General features: G+C 43.0%; 2 protein-coding genes across 3 annotated transcripts in view; one reads left to right on the top strand and one right to left on the bottom strand.

Annotated features, from left to right (window-relative positions):
- LOC310666072 (uncharacterized protein) overlaps positions 1-17,218 on the bottom strand; it is a 1,539,811-nt gene that overhangs the window by 954,513 nt on the left and 568,080 nt on the right. The gene's annotated exons all lie outside the window — the stretch shown is intronic.
- On the top strand, positions 3,550-9,367 carry LOC310665978 (vomeronasal type-2 receptor 26-like; the record flags this gene model as incomplete). Its single annotated transcript, XM_083416390.1, has 4 exons — positions 3,550-3,837; positions 6,729-6,956; positions 7,770-7,896; positions 8,466-9,367. 4 exons carry the CDS (start codon positions 3,550-3,552, stop codon positions 9,365-9,367), a joined length of 1,545 nt encoding a protein of 514 aa, XP_083272516.1.

The following is a 17,218-nucleotide window of genomic DNA, read 5'->3' as shown; positions in this document are numbered from 1 at the left end:
GCCACCGCTGAGGAGCACAACTTTCTGCTCTTCTCAGTGTTTAAATAAGTTTAGCAATAAAAGAAGGCAGTTGTGGTGGCTGCTGGGAGAAGCCAGACTCTCCTCCAATCAGAGTGCACGGAGGGAGTTGAAAAACATTGATGTGCCAGGTTGGCAGAGCGAAGAAGCAAGGACAGCCCTTTGCTTCGCCTTGCCCAGCCCTGGTGGATAACTGTGGCTTACTGGCACCACTGGAGTGTGCAGAGCGCATGGCCCCTGGGAACTGTGAGCTCAGCAGGAAGGTGGCGGCAGCACATGGAAAGGAGTGGGCCATGAGTGGCTGCTGGCACAGGGGGAGCATGAGGCAAAGGGGCTCTGGGTGCTCTCTGCCCCTCTGGCAGTGGGGGGGCTGTTCAATGGCAGCTCTTTCCCTCCCTCCCAAAGAAGCTACGGCCTTCACAGTTCCTCAAGTGCTGGAGCCCAGTGGAGGAAAGGTGGGCCACTGCCCCTGCTCCTCCTTCTCTCTGCTACTTCCACCTCATGCTCAGGCCTGAGCTGGGAGTGGAGCTGCAGTCTGGTGGTGAAAGGCAGCCCTGAGGAAGCCGTGGCCCCAGGAGCCCAGTAGAGGATAGGGGCAGTGCTGCTGCCGCTGCCAATACTGCCGCCACTTCCACCCCCGGCATTTTGACTCGCACCCATGTCCTGGATACAAAGTGGAAAGTATGCATAGAGGCCCCGGTAGTTTAAGGGGCTACTGGGTGAAGTCCCATAGTCTGGAATGAATGGAAGGGAGCCCAATAGGGATGGGAGCTTCTAAATGAGAAATGTTGAAGGCCCAAAGGCAGACAATTCCAGCAAGAAAGAAAAGAGAGGAGACATCTAAGGGATGTCTAAGGGAGACATCTAAGGAAACCGATGTGGCTGCATAAGGAGCTTACAGATGAGTTAACAAGGGCATGTGTAAGAAATGGGGAATCGTAAAAGAGGAGCGTACACAAGTAGCCAACAGTTGTAGGATGAAGATCAGAATAAGGAAGAGAAGTAATTTTTTTTTAAAGGGTTATTTGGCTATGTTCAAAGCAAGAGGAAGGACAAAAACATGAGAAATTCTGTTAGGTGACAGAGAGAAGGCAGAACTACTCAACACCTACTTTGCTTCTATCTTCACCCAAAAGGAAAGCAGTGTCCAACCAGGAGATAACAAAATAAATGATTCTAGATTCAGGTAGGTAGCCGTGTTGGTCTGACGCAGTCAAAATAAATAAAAAAAATGTTCAGTAGTACCTTAGAGACCAACTAAGTTTGTTCTGGGTATAAGCTTTTGTGTATCTGAAGAAGTGTGCATGCACACGAAAGCTTATATCCAGAACAAACTTAGTTGGTCTCTAAGGTGCTACTGGACATTTTTTTAAAAAATAAAATAAATGATGTAAGGATGGAGATGTAGCCCAAGATAGGAAAAGAGGAGGTAAGGGAACAGCTAACAATTTTAAATAAATTCAGATCTCCAAGACCTGATGAGCTGCATCCAAAACCAGAAAGGCTCCTAGAACAGATAATTCAACCGTCAGTCTGTGAGCTCTTAAAAAGCATGCTGTGATTACCAAGACCCAGCATGGGTATCTCATGGAGTCACATTCTTGGTGGATCAGGGGAATGCTGTGGACATAGTGTATCTTGATTTCAGTAAGGCTTTGGACAAAGTCCCTCACAATTTTTTTCTGAGTAAAAAGCCACTCTGGTGGCTTCCAGCATATATGACAACATAATAGAACATCAAACGTTTAAAAGTTTCCCTATACAGGGCTGTCTTCAGATGTCTTCTAAAGGTTATGCAGGGACACTACGAGATACTATGCAAATATTCTTTTTACCACTCAATATACATAAACTAGATATGCCTAAATACATAAAAGGTGCCATTTCCAGAAAACGACTGCAACTGACTAGATTTATGCAAGGCACCCTACTCTGAAGAGGCTGGGCTAAGACTGGCCTGAACTGCTGCTCTTGTAAAAAGTGGAGACCCAGAGTTGCATTCAACTAAATCCTGAATTACTTAACCCAAGTTAGTCATGCTCATTAAATTCAATGGATCTACTCTGAGTAGGACGAATACTGAACACTACCCCAAGCCTCTTCTAATTTGACATATAGCCTTGCCCACCTCCATCACACATGGAGGAAAGTGCAAAAGTTTTTCCATCTCCATGGGGGAGGGAGTACAAATCTTCTATTGTTCCCTCTCTCCTGTGATTCTCTATAGCTTTGAGCAGGATCAAAGAAGACATTTGCTATGGGGGGGGGCATGATTTCTTTAACAATGATGAGTGAGTCATAAACAACAGCTGCCATAAGTTATGTCTCCTGTAATTATCAAATTAATCATGATCACAGCTATATTTCCCCAACCCAGGAGAGTTCAAGTGGGCACATTCAAAATGTAAACTAAGGCTATAGAAATGCAAGGCTCTTTCATCTGGTTACTGATTCTTCAGTTCTGCGTTCTTCAACTCAGCTGCTGGAGTACTAATTTAAGGCAGGGACTCTTGCATTACAAAGAGGTGAAGTGTCCTTTGCAGTAAAGAGTTTTCCTGCAAGATGGTAGCATTTGTGATCTTACTATTAATACGGCTGCCTCTAACTCCATGCAAGATTCTTTTGGTTCAGTGTCCCACCAGTGACCCTCTTCCCATTCTTCTCAAATATTATCAGCCAGGAGACCTCATGATTGCTGGGATCATGTCTCAGGTCTATACATTCGTAAACGAGATAACATTCAAAGAATGTCCCTCTGCTAAACTCTTTGATGACCAGATGTAAGGAATTGTGTTTATTTAACAATATAATGCATCCATATTAAATGTATTCATATTTTGCTGTTGATGCAATCGGCTTTCCTTATAAGTAATTATTGTGCCTATGCATCTGATGTGCTTTTATCTGGGGCGGGTAAGTGAAGACCTGATATCTCAAGCCCATTTCTGCTAAGAGTGCCAACCATTGTCTTAATTTAATGTTCGTGAAGCAAGTCCAGTTTACCACATTTCCAACTTTAATAGTAGCAATGGCAGATGTATTTACCTGAATCATCTGTGCTGATTTATCAGCATTTGTAGTGGCAGTAGTAATCAAGCTTAGATTGTTCAAACAGAGATGCTCCTACCTGCAGGCCATAGGGATCAAGGGAGTAACGCATGGAATTTCAAAACCCCAACTTAGCATCTTATTGGGTGTGCTGTATCTATTGTAGATCACCCTGAATTTGGAGTGAAAGATGGTGTGAAGTATAATTGAAGCCTATTCTATGCATTTGAAATATTGCATGGGATTTGAGCAAGATAAGAATCAGAAGAAGCTTCTCTGGATTGAAATGACTGAAGTATTTCATCATTATTTCAATAAATAATATGGGATTCTTATCTATATGTCCAGTTTTGTTTGTCAAGGGCACTCAAGCTCTAGTCTGTTCCCATCTGATGTATTTCTCTCTCATTAGATAGATAAGTAGATATGTAGACAATGTCCTTTTCTGTAGAAGGTGCAAAACGAACCCCTCATTGCAGGCTCATGACACAACTCTACCAGCACATTGTGGCTTTGGTATTTGCTGTAAAGGAGACCAATGACAACCCACAGATCTTGCCCAATGTCACCCTGGGATTCCACATCTTGAACAGCCATTTCGTTGCAAGCTGGACCTATCATGGCTCCATGGAGCTGCTGTCTGGATGGGGCAGACTCATCCCTAACTACAAGTGTGGTGTTGAGAACAGTCCAGCAGCCGTCATCGGGGGACCGAATTCTGACATCTGTCTCCCCATGGCAACGGTCCTGAGTATCTACAAGATGCCACAGGTAAGAGAGCCATTGGAGAAGCCATTCACGTTTCTCCTGCACTGCATCCCTTCATGCTACAGGTTGAGGGATTCACAGAGAGGTGTGCATTGCGTGTGGCCATTTAGGAATCTATTCACACTTCTATTGGATTCTGTCCCTTGAGGCCCCAGGTTGATATTACAAAGTGTGAATGACCCACAATGAGCAAAACTCATCCCTGCCCATAAGACACCAGAATATGAGGAACAACCATTCTGTCTTGAATTCTGCATGATATGTTTGATTTCTCAGTGCAGGGAAGGCTAATTCTCTCCTCTCCAATATTTAAGCATCCCAGCACAGAACCCATGATTGAGGTTCACATGCAGTCGAGTCATCAAAAATCATCATTGCTTGATTGGGCTCAATGGCCTTTACAAATCCATTTTAATTTTATTTTTTCCCAATTTATGGTTCAAAGAGCTGTCCTATGGATTCTTCAACAGAAACTAGTTGCTCTTTATTCTGTGTTCACATGTCTGATACTGCTTATATGTTCCGATGGTGACATATACTTGGGACATTTAAGGGAGAAGTGACCCTTGCAGTGCCTTTCCCTTGATTGAAAATATAAGGGCAGCAAAGACCTTATACTCTACGGGTGTCTGAGCGGGGAAAAATGTATAAATTGAAGTATTTCAAGAAATCTAGCCACTCCATATAGGGCCCCAATATTCAACTTTTGTGGGGTGGGGGTTTAAGTTTTAAATTTTCTCTGTGCAGTCTCAACTGTGTTCATTCACCATAAGAGGGTATATAAAAACACCAAAGTGGATGGAATTTGCAAGCATAATTTTTACAATCATTTTCAGTTCATCTATGGCTCTTCTCCTATGCTGAGTAACCACATCCAAGAAGAGTTCCTTCACCGAATGTTCCCTGATGTGGCCCATCAATATGATGGGATTCTCCAGCTACTGCTGCATTTCAGCTGGATGTGGATTGGAGTGGTGACTCTGAGTGATGACAACGGAGAGAGATTTGTGCAAAACTTCCTTCCCATGTTTGCCAGAAGAGGTATCTGCTGTGATTATACAGAAACATTTCCCAAAATAACCTTTTCAGGTGAGTCTATGGAAATTTTGAAGGACGGTTCTAAACTAATGAGTGTTGTTATGGGCAGCACTGCCAATGTCGTGATTGTGATTGGTGAAATTCAGACCATGGTGGCACTGAGATTAATGCCCTTCTTGGCAGAAACAATGAATATGACAGTGGACATCAAGGCAAAAGTCTGGATTATGACTGCCCAGATGGATTTTACATCGTTTTCCTTTCAAAGAAATTGGGACATACATGTTCTCCATGGTGCCATTTCCTTTGCAGTTCATTCAGCTAATCTTCTAGGATTCCAGAAATTTCTTCAGGAGAGAAGCCCTGTCACAGAAAGGGAGGATGGTTTCATCAGAACTTTCTGGGAAGAGGCATTTCTTTGTTCTTTTGAAAAGAAAGACAATGAACTCTGCACTGGGACAGAGAAGCTTGAGACTCTTCCAGGGACTGTCTTTGAAAGGAGCATGACTGCCCACAGCTACAGCATCTACAATGCAGTCTTGGCAGTGGCACATGCTTTACAAAACATGCATTTCTCCAGATTCAAACACAGTGTGATGATGGATGAACTAAGAGGGAACGGGCTGGATCCACAGCCATGGCAGGTAATGTCCCTCTACTGCTAATATAGAATAGTTCGCCATCTTTCAGGGTGCAAAAATAGTTCCTTGACTGTTTAGAAAGCTCTTTTTCTTGTTGTTATTTAGTTGTTTAATCATGTCCGACTTTTCGTGACCCCGTGGACCAGAGCACATCAGGTCCTCCTGTCTTCCACTGCCTCCCACAGTTTGGTCAAAGTCATGCTGGTAACTTTGAGAACACTGTCCCACCATCTCGTCCTCTGTCGTCCCCTTCTCCTTGGGCCCTCCATCTTTCCGAACATCAGGGTCTTTTCCAGGGAGTCTTCTCTTCTCATGAGGTGGCCAAAGTATTGGAGCCTCAGCTTCAGGATCTGTCCTTCCAGTGAGCACTCAGGGCTGATTTCCTTCAGAATGGATAGGTTGGATCTTCTTGCAGTCCATGGGACTCTCAAGAGTCTCCTCCAGCACCATATTTTGTTCTTTTTCTTCTTACCCTCTTTCAGCATAGATAGGACTGCTATCTGATAGGACCGCTATATCTTTCATTTAAAAACACATGGGGCACATCTGCAACATTAAAACACTCTTGTTTCACTTTAAGAGCCATGGCTTCCACCAAGGAATCTTGTGAACGGGAGTTTCTTAATGGTCTCCTAACAACTCTCAACTCCTTTAAGCAACTTCCCTTTCCATAATTCTTTGGGGGAAACCATGACTGCAACAAGAGTTCTTTAAATGTAAGGTGTAGATGAGCTGTTAGAATTACTGCGAACAGAATCCGTGATCTCGACCTTGTGCAGAGTAGAAATGCATGTTCTCCACCTCTGCTACCTTCTGGGATATCTTCCAGAGAATAAAAGGCTAAAAAGGAAGCCCTACACAGATCCCGAGTGGAGTCTCTTAGGCGGATGGATGTTATTTTCTACGCTTCCTTCTGCCAACCCCTGAAACCAAGCTGGTGCCAAATGTCCTGCTCTGCTTTCCTTTCGACCACATCTGCAAGACTGAGAGGGGAGCCTTGTCCTCTGGGCAGCCCAGGACTGTCCAGGCTTGCGCCCCGGGGAGGTCACTTCAGTCTGCTAACACAGCGGGTTGACCTCACCCCTGGGGCCACACTCCATTGTTCTCGAGACAGACAGATGCCAACAAATGGAGGGACAGAATAGCATCCTGTTATACATCTCTCTCTTTCTAATACCCTTGTGGATTTCTTCCCTCTTCTCTTCACTAATTTAGCTCCACCACTTTCTGAGAGGCGTCTCATTTAACAATAGTGCCGGGGAAGAGGTTTCATTTAGCCAGAAGGGGGATTTGGTAACTGAGTTGGATATCATCAACTGGATCACATTCCCAAATGACTCCTTTTTCAGAGTTAAGGTTGGAATGATGAACCCCCAGGCTCCCCCAAGCAAGAGACTCTCCATTCATGATGATACCATCACCTGGCCCATCAGGTTCAACCAGGTAAGGTCCATTTCAGAGTGTCTCCAGACATTTCCTCAATGCTAAAAAAAGGGGGTCCACTATTCAGACTCTGAAACAGCTATTCCAAGATGCAACTAGATTTGATTTAACTCACCTTCTGATGAAGACGGGGAACCAACATTCAACTGAAAACAGCACAGGCAGTGGGAAGCTTACAATGGCAAAATGTGATATAGAAAGAAGTTGGATAGGTGGGCTTATCAATAAGTGATTTTAAAAAAGAAAGCAAAGTACAGAAGAACCTCATCACTGTTCTTCATTGTTACCCCAAACATTGCTGTAGCATAACATAACAATACCTTGTTTGGGCCTCTGAGATTCTCAGATAATGTTCAAAGGAGCCACAGCTAAAAAACTAACATAGTTAGGAAGCGATGAAGCAAATGGCATCACCCAAAGTGTGGAACATATAATTGTGAGAAGAAAGGAAGACACACAGAACCAGGAAACGCTGGCAACTTGGATGAAGAGCAGAAACACCCCAGAACCTACGGGTGAGGTGTGAGCCAAAGTTCTGAAAGGCCCCATAAAAGTGGGTTCAGGGTGTTTGCGGCCTACTCAGTGTTCAGCAGGGGACATTCAGTGTCAGACAGTGGGAGGGCAATTGCTGTGAAGCAAACAACAGAAGGACCAAGGGCAGCAGCTCCTTGGGATGTGAATGGTCATCCTGATCTGATTGGCACTTCAGACCTCCTGCAGTGTGGGAAACAGGGGGGTAAATTTGGCCCCATCCGAGGAACAGGTATGGCATGTTTAAGTCAGAAATTACCATCTTCTTTCCTTTATGGACAGGCACAACCCCTTTCTCTGTGCAATGAGAAATGCCAATTGGGCTACAGTCGGACCAAGAAGGAAGGGAAGCTGCCTTGCTGCTATGATTGCATCCCGTGCCCAGAAGGGAAGATTTCAGACCAGAAGGGTGGGAGATGTTTTATTTATTTTGGGGGTATACTAGTCATAAGAATTGTCAAGAATGATCCAGTGCATGAAAATTAAAATAAGTAGAGAAGGATGGAAAGAGAATTGTTGTCCAAAGATACCACTCAGTTGTACCTGTTTTGGAGCAAAGTCTCATATGCTCATGGAAGGCAGAGGTAAGGATTTCAGCATAGCAGGAGATGATGGAAACAGGGAGAACTTATGATTGGTGATATCCAGGTGATGAACTTCTCTTCTTCCAGTTGTAGTGAAGACCTGCATTGCTCTGGAATCCTAAGTAAATACAGCCCTCTTGTATATAGAAATAATTGGGCCAAATACCTTTTACTGTTGTTAGCCGCTCTGAGCCCAGCTTCGGCTGTGGAGGGTGGGATATAAATAAAATTATTATTATTATTATTATTATTATTATTATTATTATTATTATTATTATTATTAATTACCAGTACTGATCCAGCAGCCATCATTCAAGGCTTTCTGACCATTTCCCTTGATTTTTTCCGGGCACAAAAGGCTTCACAAGTACAGTATAGTATTTTTCTTTTTCAGACATGGACGACTGTTTTGAATGCTCTGAAGATCAGTATCCAAACAGTGACAAGGATGGATGCCTTCCTAAAGATGAAACTTTCTTGTCTTACGGAGAACCGTTGGGGATCAGTCTGGCCACTTTTGCTGTCTGCTTTTCTTCCATCACAGCTGCAGTGCTTGGAATATTCGTGAAACACAAGGCGACTCCCATAGCCAAAGCCAACAACAGGAACCTCACCTACGCTCTCCTCCTCTCCCTCCTCCTCTCCTTCCTTTGTGCTCTGCTCTTCATTGGCCAACCTAACAAGCTGACATGCATCCTACAGCAAACTGCTTTTGGCATGATCTTCTCAGTTGCCATTTCGTGCATATTGGCCAAAACCACCATTGTGGTTCTGGCTTTCATGGCCACCAAGCCTGGCTCCAGCATGAGGAAGTGGCTGGGGAAACAACTGGCCAGCTCCATTGTTCTTTCCTGCTCCCTTATTCAAGCCACAATCTGTAGCATATGGCTGGCCACTTCTCCTCCTTTCCCAGACGTTGACATGCACTCAATGACTGAAGAAATAATACTAGAATGTAATGAAGGTTCCACTATCATGTTTTATTGTGTCCTGGGATTCATGGGTTGGCTGGCCATAGTCAGCTTCACGGTGGCTTTCCTAGCTAGAAAGTTGCCTGACAGTTTCAATGAAGCCAAATTTATCACTTTCAGCATGTTGGTGTTTTGCAGTGTGTGGCTCTCCTTTGTTCCATCCTACTTGAGCACCAAGGGGAAATATATGGTGGCTGTGGAGATCTTCTCCATCTTGGCCTCCAGTTGTGGGTTACTGGGCTGCATCTTTACCCCCAAATGCTATGTTATTTTACTGAGGCCTAAGCTGAACAGCAGGGAGCAGTTAATTAGAATAAAGAATTAAGAACTGACAAGAGTGACTCACTGGTCCAGGCAATTCTTTGTCACTGGAAATTAGAGATACTTCTTTCCAGAACATTGTCAGTTGGATATGTATTAATTGAACACATGAAGTTAATATAAACTGAGTTCCATATTTAAGTTTGGTCCTGGTTCATCATATCTCAATCAAACATGATTTATCCACACACGTGGCACCTCATTCGTTTCCACTATTCTCCATGGTCCTGACCCCAATGTAATCATGTGAAACCAGAATGGGTATTTTGTGAGGTTATTAACTGACATATAATTTCTCAACCCACCACCAATTATCTACACACCCAATATTACATATCACAATCTAAAATCTCCCCTGCCTGCTGATAATAGTTCTTCAATAATTCTGTTAGATCTACTTGAGCGGATTGAGAAGAGTGATAAGGGATGCAAACTCATCCATTGGATACAAACTTTTTGACCCTGCCTTAATATATTAAAATTTATTCAGAAATTTTGCCAATATACACAGGAACACATATATTTGACTCATAATAAATACCTTGCCATCCCGCTCAGGAGAATCTTGCTGAGATCTGAACAAAAATCAACTTGTTTTCTTTTGTAGAGTCCCAGAAGAACTACAGTTTATGAGTGACCCATGAACTACACCAGAATTACCCAATTTACCATGTGCATCTCTTAATTCTTCTAGTTCCGTGGTTCCCAACGTGGGGCACAGGGGGGCAATTTGATTTTTAGGGGGGGCAGTTTGAGAATGAATTATGAACAGTTAGTGGTCTTTTAGGCTTCCTCCACGTAAATAGGAGTTCACTTTTTGAATAATAAAAATTATATGTCACACGGAGGGGGGCACCTCAAGATTTTAGAGATGCTTAGATGGAGCATGGCAGGGGGAAAGGTTGGGAACCACTTATTATATAACCTCTGTTCTAGTTAGTAGGGAATTCTGGGGTCAGATGTGAAACTAAGAACCAAGACTAGAGGATGCTATTAATACACTATCTACTGTGCCATTTGAAAATGGGGCCATAGAGACACGAGTCTCTGGACTCAGCTATACAGCTGCGAATAAAACGTTTTGTGTTGCGAAGTGCATTGGGGATGATGGACTATGGCAATTTCCATCTATTTTTGCAAGACTTTATCTACTTAGAAGCAGCTGTTCTACCAGCAAATTTCAATCATTTGTGACAAAAAGATAACAATCATGGTTTCTTATTTTAAAAATGCCATCAGAGTGAATGCATAGGCAAAAATCTATTTTATTGTTGGATTTGGTTATTGTTTCGTACCTGAGTGTAATATACTCAGTTGAGCCATTAGTTTTAAGGAGTTTATTCAAGTTGTAATAAGGTCAGTCCTCATGTGTGTTTGTTGCTGGGGCCCCACCCAGACCCCAGGCTATATATCCTGTATTCACACCTAGGTCATTACCTGATAGGCCAATTCAAACTTCCCATCTGGAGCTGGATTGGACAGCTCCTATGGCCAATCAAACCTCTCCATTCTGAAGGAAATCAGCCCTGAGTGCTCACTGGAAGGACAGATCCTGAAGCTGAGGCTCCAAGACTTTGGCCGCCTCATGAGAAGAGAAGACTCCCTGGAAAAGACCCTGATGTTGGGAAAGATGGAGGGGACAAGGAGAAGGGGACGACAGAGGACGAAATGGCTGGACAGTGTTCTCGAAGCTACCAGCATGAGTCTGACCAAACTGCGGGAGGCAGTGGAAGACAGGAGGGCCTGGCGTGCTCTGGTCCAGGGGGTCACGAAGAGGCGGACACGACTAAACGACTAAACAACAACAACAGAATCCTACCTGCCTATTAATCTAAGATCCCAGCTCCAGACATAACACTGAGACAAACCAGGCAGCCTCTGAAAACTGAGCTCTTTTGCTGAATCAGGGCCTTTCACCGAGTGCAATTTTTTCACCTAGTGCAACCCCCTCTTGTACCTATGCTTTCCCTAGTCTCCCCATTAAGGAGAACCAAGAGAGAGCTCTGCTGAAATGTGATTGATATGTTTTCATCTTAGAGAATCCAGAATTCTGAGCAAGTTATTATCTCCCCTACAGTTATGGAATTATCTATAATTACTACGTCTCCAATTCCTTAGACGGTTCAGCTGGCTGCTAGCAAAACACCACAGATGGAAGAAGGCATTTAAGATCTTCTGTGTCGTTCAGAACTGGAAAAATAAATAGATAAAGAGAGTTCCATTCTGTTTCTGGGACTAGAGACGCGCAAGGCTCTGATAAATGAAATTTTGCTCCATACAGCCCTGGCTTCAATCATCCAAGGGAGTGGTCATTCAAGCCAGACTGTACAATTCAGTATCATGGCGATGTTGGTGTAGGAAGAGATTGATTGGTTCCTATCAAGAAGATTTTTGTGCAAGATGGAGGTATTATTGGTGCTACTTCCTCAGGCAGTGTGCCTGGTTCCTGTTTCTAGATGCAATGTTAGTGACCCTCTTCTTATCCATCACAAGTATTATCAGCCAGGAGACCTTATAATTGGTGGCATTATTTCGCACATCTTCCATTTTTTAAGTGCGCTAAACTTCAAACAACGTCTCTCTTCTGAGCTCTTTGATGACCTTGTGTAAGGAGTTGGGTTTTCTTAAGCATATCGTGTATCTGTCCTGATATTCTTTTTCACAGCTTCGTTTTATATGCATTTCCAGCTTATATGGAAAACCTTCTGCATGACAGCATTCTGCTCTGTATAGGACTGAAAGCATTAATTAAATGGTACATTTATTCTCTCTCAGTTTTGCCTCAGTGTATTAGAACAGCTCCTGTGGGTGATCATAAAAGGCACTGTCTGAATTGTCTTGTTACAGCTGAGTTGAATTGTCATAAGCTAGAATTTTCTGAAACGTTTTCAGATTTTTATTATTATTTTTATTTTGAAATTTCCACAACACTGCAGAATTACAACCCTCTCTTGGGGAAAAAGAAAGTGGGGGAAAGACCTCCATGGTTTAGTCATCTGTGAATACGGTGGAGAACATTGGATGCAACAGTTGATCTAGTTTCAGAATTTTTTTGTATTATTTAATACAGTCAAGGGACATGGGTGGCGCTGTGGGTTAAACCACAGAGCCTAGGACTTGCCAATCAGAAGGTCAGCAGTTCCAATCCCCGCTACGGGGTGAGCTCCCTTTGCTCAGTCCCTGCTCCTGCCAACCTAGCAGTTCGAAAGCACGTCAAAGTGCAAGTAGATAAATAGGTACCGCTCCGGCGGGAAGGTAAACGGCGTTTCCGTGTGCTGCTCTGGTTCGCCAGAAGCGGCTTAGTCCTGCTGGCCACGTGACCCGGAAGCTGTACGCCGGCTCCCTTGGCCAATAAAGCGAGATGAGCGCCGCAACCCCAGAGTCGGCCACGACTGGACCTAATGGTCAGGGGTCCCTTTACCTTTACTTACTAATACAGTCAAACATCTTCTTACATCTGCCTCCGCTTGTGTCCATTTTGCCCAACATCCGCAGCAAACCCGGAAGTAACCGGCGGGTTTGTGGCCAGTTGTGCAGGCACAAGAGTGGCGATCGCCACCCGCACCTGTGCACAATGGCGCCTCTCCCAGAGACCCGTTTCGACCTCCGGACAGACCTCCGGAATGGATTACAGTCACAGGCAGAGGTTCCACTGTATCTAATATTTTGATATTTTACAATAAAGTCTCTTATTCCATCCAATTATCTTAGCCCACCGTTCCTTTCGTTCTTCACTGTTGCTTAATTTGATAGTTTCATTCCGCATTAACTCAGCTGAAATTTCAGTGAATTTCAAAAAACTCTAACTTTTGGAGAAAGCCACTTTCTTCCCAGAGAGTGTTTATATAAATCACTCTCACAAATGTTGCCATCCATAAATGCCTCTGCATTTTCAAAGGTATGAACTGGTACGTAATTGATCAGCTGTGTAATGTGCAAGGGCATCATAGAAACAGTTAGGGATGGACAGATCAGTATATATTTTGTCAATTTCAGGTGTGTTCACTCATAAATCATTTGTGTTCCATTTCCATACTAATCTGTGATTTTAAAAAACACACCCTGTAAACTTATATTTTAATATGTGTTTTATTACATTCTACACAGTTCTAAATGTGTTTTAGAATAAAAACACAAAAAATGATTTCTTCTCATATTTTAGTACTTTGGAGAACTGTGAAATTTAAAGAATTATTACATGGATTAGTTTGGGCAGGGCCGGATGTAGGTTCGATGAGGCCCTAAACAACTGAAGGTAATGGGGCCCTTTCTATGTCCAGCTATCCTTTGTCAACAACAGATTGTCACTGTTTTTTTTTGTCGTTGAATATATGCTATATGGTAATTTATGGACCTAAAAGGTATCTAAAGCCATTTGCACATAACAAAATACATATTTTATCAAAGTAATTGTTGAACTGAAATACAATTAATACAATTTTTTTCCTTTATTTTTTTTTGGGGGGGGGGCAAGAGAGTGGGGCCCTAAGCTATAGCTTGTTTAGCTTATACGTAAATCTGGCACTGAGTCTGAGTTATTCAAATTTGGTCACTTATCTTAAAAAGTTGGGCTGAACAAAAGACCCCTCCCTTGCTAGAAAAAGTTTTGTTCATTAGAATTATGTCTGACATACTGCAATCTATTTGCTTTATTATTTATACTTTCCCCCTAATATTAAATAATCTCATTATCCTTAAGAGTTGGTATATTTTTGTTGTTATATTGTTGTTGTTATGATGCGCATCTGAACTATGTTAGCAACCGGTGCTCCTTTGGCAAACAGTATTCATCGCAACCTGATTTTATGTCAACTATTCTGTATTGCATTTCCATGCGCTGCTCTGGTTCTCCAGAAGCAGCTTAGTCATGCTGGCCACATGACCCGGAAGCTGTACCCCGGCTCCCTCGGCCAGTAAAGCGAGATGAGCGTCGCAACCCCAGAGTCGGCCATGACTGGACTTAATGGTCAGGGGTGCCTTTACCTTTACTTTTATTCTGCATTGCACCAATCTACCAAGATTGGGGACGTGTGGTTTAGACCACAGAGCCTCTTGGGCTTGCCGATCAGAAGGTCAGCGGTTTGAATCCCCACGACTGGGTGAGCTCCCGTCTTTCAGTCCCAGCTCCTGCCAACCTAGCAGTTCGAAAGCAGGTCAAAGTGTAAGTATATAAATAGGTACCGCTTCATAGCGGGAAGGTAAACGGTGTTTCCGTGCGCTGCTCTGGTTCACCAGAAGCGGCTTAGTCAAGCTGGCCACATGACCCGGAAGCTGTACGCCAGCTCCCTCGGCCAGTAAAGCGAGATGAGCGTCGCAACCCCAGAGTTGTTCGTGACTGGACTTAACTGTCAGGGGTCCTTTACCTTTACCTTTACCTTTACCTTTACCTTTACCTTGTGTATCTGAAGAAGTGTGCATGCACACAAAAGCTCACACCAAGAACAAACTTAGTTGGTCTCTAACGTGCTACTGGAAGGAAGTTTTTTTATTTTGTTTCGACTACGGCAGACCAACACAACTACCTACCTGTAACTTTACCTTTACCTTTACCTTACCAAGAAATCACCCTAATAGGTGCAGGTACTATGTTCTGGAGAACATTTGAAATGTTTGGGGAACCTAAAGGGTTTACTGAATGTAGTAGCATGGCATCTGATTCTGTGTTGCTAGATCTCCCCATGAAAAACGTCAGGAACAGGCTATAATAAGTGAAGTTCATATTAAATTTGTCTCTAAATTGTATAAAATATAAATGCTGGTTAACTAAGGCAGCTATTTAGATGAGAAGTTATTTTTGAAATTAAGAGAAGAGGGGTTGCCACTTCAAGGTCGTATTTTCTCTCATTTTAGGCTACTGACTCACCACTACCAGCACATTCTGGCCTTGGTATTTGCTCTGAAAGAGATAAATGAAAATCCCCGGATCTTACCCAACATCAGCCTTGGCTCCCACCTCTATAACAGCGGTTTCAGTTCCAGTGCAACATATCTTGCCTCCATGGAACTCCTCTCCACAAAGGGCAAATTCTTCCCTAACTACAAGTGTGATGTCCAGGACAATCTTATAGCAGTCATTGGGGGACCTAATTTTGATGTTGATCTCAATATGGCAATTATGCTGTGGAACTACAAGATTCCACAGGTAAGTTGTGCTCACACAAAAAATAAAAAATCGTCCAACCCAGCATTTTAGATTTAGTAAAGATTAGAAAACTGTATGTATAATAGGGATGGACTGAGCAGTTAATTACATGCCGTTTCTTAGCACTGAAAGATAGGTCCACGTCCATCCTGTTCTATCCCATTGCATGCCTTTGTGTACCATTTCACCCCATTTTTCCTTCCCCTTCACTTTTCTGCTCACTTTTTACACAAAAACAGACACTTTTCAGTGTGTTTAAATACTGTATTTTTTGCTCTATAAGACTCACCTTTTCCCACCCAAAAAGTAAGGGGAAATGTGTGTGCGTCTTATGGAGCGAATACAGGCTGCACAGCTATCCCAGAAGCCAGAACAGCAAGAGGGATCGCTGCGCAGCGATCCCTCTTGCTGTTCTGGATTCTGAGATTCAGAATATTATTTTTTCTTGTTTTCCTCCTCCAAAAACTAGGTGCATCTTATGGTCTTTACAAGAAACACAGAATTCCGTGCATGGAAATGCATTGCAAAACCAGGAAATGTGCCCACTCCCAATGGGAATTGTGTTTCAATCCACAACCAAATCCAAGAATATCAGATCATGGTGGATCAAGCAAATTCTTCCCCAATTTATGTCCAAAAACAAAGACTAGAATACAAAGGATGGGGCAATTGATGCTCCAAAGGGGAATTTCACATCTGAGGGGATTTTGAGGAAAGGTTTGAGAAATAGTATCTCTGTTGGATATGTGAAGTCTATGCCTTAAAAATTAATAATATATTGAACCCTTCTGGTTCATGAAAGAAACAAAATGAAATCTAGATTGGAACACTGTATTTAGGCATATGTGTTTTCTTTTGACAATACAGTTAAGCCTTGGTTTCAGAATGGCTCCGTTTTCGAGCGTTTTGGCTCCTGAACGCAAAAAAAAACGTAAATCAATGGTCTAGTTTTTGAACGTTTTTCGGAACCTGAATATCCAATATGGCTTCCGCTTGAATGCAAGAAGCTCTTGCAACCAATCGGAAGCCACGCCTTGGTTGTCAAACACCTTGGAAATGAAGAATGGGCTTTCAGAACGGATTACGTTCAACAACCAAGGTTTGACTGTACACAGAAAACATATATATATATACACATACATACATACATACCATTTTCCATCTGCTCTTTCCTTAGCTCCCATATGGTTCTGCTCTTGTAGTAGATTGCAAAGATCAAGGAGTCTTCTTTCACCAGATGTTCCCAGATGTGGACCACCAGTATAAAGGGATTCTCCAGTTACTTCTTCGTTTCAGGTGGACATGGGTTGGGGTGCTTTATCTGGATGATGATACTGGAGAGAGGTTTTCCCAGATTGTGCTTCCCATGTTTTCCCAGAGTGGCATCTGCTATGACTTCATAGAAAAATTCCCCAAACTCTCTTTTTCCGATGACGTTCCTCAAATGGTGGAAAATGGAATTGAAAAATCTAAGATGATCATGAATAGCACTGCTAGCGTCTTGATTGCACATGGTGAAATTCAGACCATGATTGTTGTGAGAATGTTGCTATTCATTCCAACATTTATGGACATGCCACTTAATGCAAAAGTCTGGATTATGACAGCCCAGATGGACTTCACATCTCTTCCCTTTCAGAGTAATTGGGACATAGATTTCCTCCAGGGCGCTATATCGTTTGCAGTAAGTTCAACGGAGCTGCAGACATTCCA

This window comes from Podarcis tiliguerta, assembly GCF_965153285.1.
Source record: "Podarcis tiliguerta genome assembly, chromosome: 16".
Taxonomy (NCBI): Eukaryota; Metazoa; Chordata; class Lepidosauria; order Squamata; family Lacertidae; genus Podarcis; species Podarcis tiliguerta.
Note: the sequence above shows the minus strand (reverse complement) of the source record. Positions and strands in the feature narration are given on the sequence as shown.